The sequence below is a fragment of the Canis aureus genome, chromosome 24, assembly GCF_053574225.1.
Source record: "Canis aureus isolate CA01 chromosome 24, VMU_Caureus_v.1.0, whole genome shotgun sequence".
NCBI classification, from domain to species: Eukaryota; Metazoa; Chordata; class Mammalia; order Carnivora; family Canidae; genus Canis; species Canis aureus.
This window is the reverse complement of record NC_135634.1, coordinates 31,012,728-31,018,997: the sequence shown is the minus strand read 5'-3', so window position 1 is coordinate 31,018,997 and position 6,270 is coordinate 31,012,728. Positions and strand designations below refer to the sequence as shown.

The following is a 6,270-nucleotide window of genomic DNA, read 5'->3' as shown; positions in this document are numbered from 1 at the left end:
TTGGTAGACTGTACTTATCTAGGATAGCAGACCACATCCCTACTAATGCCCAGGGTCATCTGTTGCAAAGGATCAAAGTGATAGTGAATGTTCTCTGCTTTTGGTTGTATTTGGCAGAGCAATATAAGAAAAAGATGAGGGGTACCTGGGTGACTCAGTGGTTGAGTGTCTGCCTTCAGCTCAGTGCATGCATGATCCCAGGGTCATGGGATCTAGTCCCACATCAGGGTCCCTGCAGGGAGCCTGCTTCTCCCTCTGCCTATGTCTCTGCCTCTCTCTCTGTATCTCTCATGAATAAATAAATAAATAAATCTTAAAAAAAAAAAAAAGAAAAAAAAATGGGCTCAGGAAAAGTGGATAGTTTCCAAAGAGAAATAAAAGGGAATAGAGAGAGTTCAGAAAATTTAAACCTGTTAAGGAGGAAAATACCAACTGCTTCTAGCTGCTAAACAGCAATAAAGGCCCAGTAAGACCCAGCTTTGGTGAAAAGATCAGATGAAGTATATGACCTTCCCAGTCAAGTCTTATAGTATCAAGGTCACTACTTGCCCCATTGAGATCTAGAAAGAGGCACAGGGGACAGTAACAAAGAAATAAAAGCAAGTTTGGAAACTATGTTGAGGAAAAACTCTAGGTGTGGTCACTGGCCCATGGAATTGACTAGAAGCAAATAGATAAGACTTTGTTAAAACTTTGAGGGATTTTCATCATACACCACCCCCTCAAAAAAAAAAAAAAAAAAAAAAAACCAACAACCAAACAAACAAAAACTCCACATGCCCAAACTTTCACCTTTTATCTCAACTATTGGAGCTGTAAAACGACCCTGCTCCAGAAAGAAGTGGGCTAGGAGAAGTGAGAAACCCCAAGGAAGCCTCAGCCCCCAGCCCGCTCTTCAGAGATATACACAGAAAGTAGTGGGTCAAGCAAGAACCTTCGAGAGAGCATAGCCTAGGGTATAATAAACAAGAGAGCTCCTCCAGATAATTGAATGATGATTAAGCAAAGACCGTTCCTCATCCTAGATTTAGGGGCCTTTACAGCATCTGAGGGGGTCTCAAAATATCCACAGACCTGTAGCTACTATGTCTCTCTTTCCTCCCTTTTCCAAATGGGCTGTTTTTATTGTGGTTATCTGATCCATGCTCCTCCTTGAGACTGGAGCTACTTCAGATTTGACAGAAAAGAATCACAGGGAGAGCCTGGACTGTGACCTTGATGGAATGATAGGGTGAGAGCTGGAGTTGCCCCCCTGGGAGGAGTGAATGTGCTTAATGTGTGAAGACAAGGAAGCAAACAGATACTTGATGACCAGGAGGGTGGACTGTGCAGAGAGTGCCAGTGCTTGCTGATCTCTGCTTCTCTTCTCCATCCAGGGCACACAGCTCATTCTGTTTTTAAGCCCTCTCGCTGTTAGGTAAGCTCTGGCCGATGAAATATGGGTAGAAGTGCTTTATACCAGCCCAGCCCATAAAATCCTCCTATGCATGGTCTTCCATCCTATCTTCTATTTTGCAGCAACCTTAAAGCCACATGTTGAAGATAGTGGTAAAACCCTGGGTCCCTGGGTCCCTGGGTCACCATCTGGAAGAGAACTGCCCAACCTACACGGGATTGTGATGTGAGTGATAAATAAACTTCTGCTGTATTAAGATAATGGGATACAGGGGTCGTTGTCACAGCAGCGAGTGTTACTTACACTAACTAATGTCAGGATAGAGAATGCCTATATTTAGAAAATATACTGAATAGGAGTAGCTATTAGAGAAAGAGAAGTCAAGAAGCTTAGAAGAACCAGAAGTATGTAGGATCGGATAAACAATGAGAGAAGAGAGATTCAAGAAAGAACTGCTAATGGTATTTGTGAATGTTAATTTTACATGTCAACTTGGCCAGGCCGCGGTACTCAGACATTTGGTCAAACATCATTTTAGATGCTTCTGTGAAGATGTTTTTCAGTTGAGGTTAACATTTAAATCCGTAGACTTTAAGTCAAGCAGATTGCCTCCCTCCTGTGGTGGGTCTTATCTAATCAGTTGAAGACCTTAATAGAATAAAACACTAACCTCCCCAGAGAAAGGTCATCTGTCAGTGAATGACCTTTGGACTTGAACTGCAACATTAACTCTTCCCTGGGTCTCTAGCCTCCTGGCTATTAGTTCTGCTTCTTTGAAGAACCCAGGGTAATACAGTGTTAAGTCTACAAAATGGTTGAAGAGGATACAAGTTGAAGCTACATCCTAAGAAGGAAAAGTGGCCAGAGAAGAACAGGATAGGAGAGGAAAGGACCTAAGGCACAGAGGGAGAAATTGGGCTTTAGGAAAGAGAGATATTCTGTGCCTGAAGTAGAAAAGATAAGCAAGTCCGGGGAGCTCCCTGGGAAGTTCTGCTCTGAGCAAATCACCTACTGCTCAAGAACTGAGGTGGGACTTTCTGCCTTCATTAATACACAAAGGGCTCCACCCCCAGTGGTTCTGGTTTTTTCTCTCTACGTGATCTCTGCTCTATAGCAATTTCCTTTGGCTTTTAACAGAAGTATGGCTCATGTGTCAGTAAAATGCCACCCCCCACCCCCCGCCCAGCTCAAGTTATAAACAGTATGAAGCATTTCTCCCAACCCCACCCCACCCTGTCTGTGCTGTCTGTGGTTCTGTGACCAAGTCCCAGCCTTAGCCCCATCCTGATAGCCCCCATCATCTGGGCTCTTAGGGTGGGACGGCCAGGGGAGGGAACAGGATGGGAGAGAGGGAGGAGATTGGTTCAGTTGACCCTGGGTTTATCCCGCTGGCTATTGGTAGAAAATGCCTGAAATTGAAGCTAAAGTCTTCCACCCAAGGGCTGGTGAAATCTCTAGGAAACCCCAGTCTCTCCTCCCTACCTGATCTGTGATCTGTGATCATCGTTTATCCTCCTCTTTCTGCCTTCCCTCTGAACTATTTTGGTGCTTTGACTCCTCCTGACTGTCTGCCAACTCATCTCCAGTTCTTTCCTTCCACTCCAACGTGCTGGGTTCCCTCTCCTGAGAATCCTTTCAGAACTGGATCCGAACTGGAGTTCATCCTCTGAACCTCTTCAGGGCTGGGATCTGCTCACCCAGGGCTCATCTGCAGCCAGACACGGGCCTATTTCATTTCTTTGTTGGTGCATTTGCATATCATGGCAATACCACAGGGTATATAGACCCACCAAATCCGAAGGGGCAGGCATGGGGGCCCTCCCTCACATCAGGGATAGGCCCTTTCTTGGATCAAGCCGACTAAAGCAAGCGTAGAGAAAACCAAAGGCCATTTGCTTGTTCTTTCCATCAGTAAGTATTTGAGTGTCTTCGATGAGCGGCAGCGTGGTGTGCTGTAGCTCTGCACACAGATGCTGGATTTAAGCCTGCCTGAGTTCAAGTTCTAAGATCTCCATTTACTCACTCTGTGACAGGAAGCACATTATTAATCTCTCCTTTCCTCCACTAAAAGATGAGGACAATAAGTGTGCTTGTCTCATAAGGCTGCTCATAAGATTAAATAAATCAACACCCAGGTCACCTAGCTAAGATGCCTTTGATGTGAATATCCTCCCGGTGTTTACCAAGCAGCTCTCCAGGTCCACGCCACCATCCCAGGAGGCTGAGGTGTCCTTGGAATCCAGACTCAAGGAGTACACTGTGAACTACCGCCAGGCAGGCAGCGGCTTCTCCAAGCCTCAGTCTCCGCATCTGTAAAATGGGCACCATGGGCCCTGGCTCCCTCTCTAGAAGTTATGGTGAGTCTGTCTTGAGAGAATGGAGAGAATGTGCTTTACAAAGGAAACTTGCCAAGGCCAGGTGGAGCGGATCAGAGAGAGCCGCACATCACTCAGCGGAACTGGCTGGGGATTTGTGCAGGGTGGCGGGTCTTGGCCCGTTCTCAGCTCCTGGCTGAGAAGATGGTTCCTCGGCTTTGGCCCTACCTACTTTACAATAAAGGCAAACAGAGGTGGCCATGGGAGTGTGGAGATGTGGGAAAGGGCCAGGCGGGGTTGCCCCCACCCTGGGGTCCCCTCTCTCCTTGCACTATCGCGTTGTAGCATGTATCACACCTAGCACCATCACTTGTTTGAGTGTTGGCTTTCCTCGCCAGATGCCACCTCCTGGAGCAAGGGCTGGTGTGAAGTGTTCCTCCCACCCCCAGAGTTTGGGGCAGAAGCTGGCACATGGAAGGTTGGCAGGAAATGTTCCATTAACGGAGACTGACATGTGAGGAGCCAGGAGCCGGGAGGAGGGCCTCTGACGCCAGCCACAGCTCCTTGCTTGACGGAGGTCACTTTCCCTCCCGTGTTACTGTTTGCACCAGAGGTCCCTCCACGAGCAAAATCACCAAATTGCGGGTGTGTGTGTGTGTGTGTGTGTGTGCGCGCGCGCCCGGGGCCCAACGCCCTCGTGGAGAAGACACGGAGGCTGGGAGGGGAGTCCCCACCCGGCGCGGCGGAGCCGGGGCGCCCAACCTTGCGGGCCTTCCCGGACCGGACCGGGGCGGGGGGCAGGCACCGGGACCTTGAGCGTCCTCTGCCCCGAGACGGGCGCGGGGACCGCCCGGGGCTGAGACCCGCTCCCCCCACCCCGCAGCCCGGCCCAGCCCGGCCCAGCCCGGCCACGAGGCGAGCGGCCCCGGGGGCCGAGGGCGGCTCGGGAGGAGGGTCCCCCGCGCGCTCCCCGGGGCGCCGCGGCCGCGGGGCGGGGGGCCGGGGACCCGCGGCGGCACCAAGAGGCCCGGCGGCGGCAGTTTTGAAACTCCCGAGGAAGTGGGTCTGGGCCGGGGCCCGGGGAGTGGCGCGCAGGGAGGGAGGGAGGGAGGGAGGGAGGGAGCGCGCCGGGCAGGGGGGAGGCGGGGCGGGGCGGGGCGCGGGGCGCGGGGCGCGGGGCGGCCGCAGACCTCGCCGGCCTCCAGCGGGAAGCGCGCGGGCGGCGGGAGGGCGGCGGGATGGGCGGCCCCGCGCCCCCCGGCTGCGACCCCGCGGACCCTCCCCTCGGCGCGCCGCCTCCGCAGCCGGGCGCTCCAGCGGGCGGCGCGTAGGGCGGCGGGCGGGCGCGGGCCGAGGAGCTGCGGGCTTCACCCGCCTCTCTGCAGCTCGAGCCGCCGCCCCGGGGCGCTCCCGGGGCCCCGCAGGAGGCACCATGAAAGGTAAGCCCCGCGCGCGCCGGAGGCCGAGGCGCCCCCCCCCCCGCGCCCCCGGTGACCCCGCCCGGCCCCTGCGCCCCCCGCCTCCGCCCGGGCGCGGCGGGCGCCTCTCCGGCTGGCGGGCTGCGGAGGGACGAGCTCCGGGCTCTGGGGGGGGGGGGGGGGAGGGGGCTCTGATCCTCCTGCCCAAGTAGGAGTTGGGAGGGAGCCCCAGGTCTCCAGCGGGGGGACAGGAGGAGGGGGGAGGAGGGGGGAGAGTTCACACGCAGCCCCCTTCACAGTCCTCTTCTCACTCTATCCCTAAAGAACAGTTACAAATTCCGGACAAGTTTCTGATCGCTTGAACCGGAGGGGTGGGGGGCGCGGAAAGATGTCACCAGCCCCACCGTCGGGCAGTGTTAAATCTCCATCCAGGGGACCCACCTCCGAGGCTCCTGCAGCCTCTACCCAGCCTCCCACCAGGCTCCAGGCCTAGGATTCTCCTCCAAGAGCTGCAGCCCCGTCCTCAGGAGAGACTCGTTGTGTCCAAGCCCCTCAGCCCAGACCCTGCCCTTTGGGACCTCCGGACGCTCCGACCTGCCCTCTGACCTCCCAGGGACTCGGCAGCTGGGGAAGGCCAGTGGTCCGGGTCTGAGCTCTCGGCAGGGCAGAGGGTCATCCCCACGGTGGCCCTTGCAGCCAGGTCCCGGGGATGGATGGACACAGGAGCAGGACTTGGTCTCCAGTGTTCCTATCTGGGCCTGGCTTTCTCAAGGCCTGGGGAGAAAGCATACTTTGTCTTCACACTCATTTTCTGACATTGGAATCATCCTATGGGATAGGGAACCTTTTAGGATTTTAATGCTCTGTCCCGTGCTTTAAATATTTGCTTTAAATATTTCCCTAACACCTCTGGCAGGTGCTCGTGCTCCCGGCAGTGAGAACCTCCCCCGCTTCTTTCTGACTCAGTGAATGTGTGGACTGAATAAGACCTTTGAGATCATCTATAGGGCTCTAAACTATACTGAAGAAGCAGCTCTGTTTGTGTTTTACACAGAAGGGGCTCACGGACAAACCTCTGACTGAACCAGCCTCCATGTTGTATAGTTGAAGAAACTGAGGCCCAAACAGGTAGAGGAGCAGC

General features: G+C 54.1%; 1 protein-coding gene across 4 annotated transcripts in view; it reads left to right on the top strand.

Moving 5' to 3' along the window:
• Positions 1-4,884: 4,884 nt before the first annotated feature.
• Positions 4,885-6,270, top strand: part of SCARA3 (scavenger receptor class A member 3) — a 76,331-nt gene continuing 74,945 nt past the window's right edge. For 3 of the 4 annotated variants that reach the window (XR_013363131.1, XR_013363130.1, XM_077868744.1), the window contains exon 1: positions 4,885-5,150. Coding sequence is in view for 1 of the 4 variants with exons in the window: in XM_077868744.1 (XP_077724870.1) it covers positions 5,144-5,150 (7 nt within the window). In the remaining 3 variants the exon portion in view is untranslated. The remainder of the gene's footprint in view (positions 5,151-6,270) is intronic. The other variant, XM_077868745.1, reaches the window with a different exon arrangement.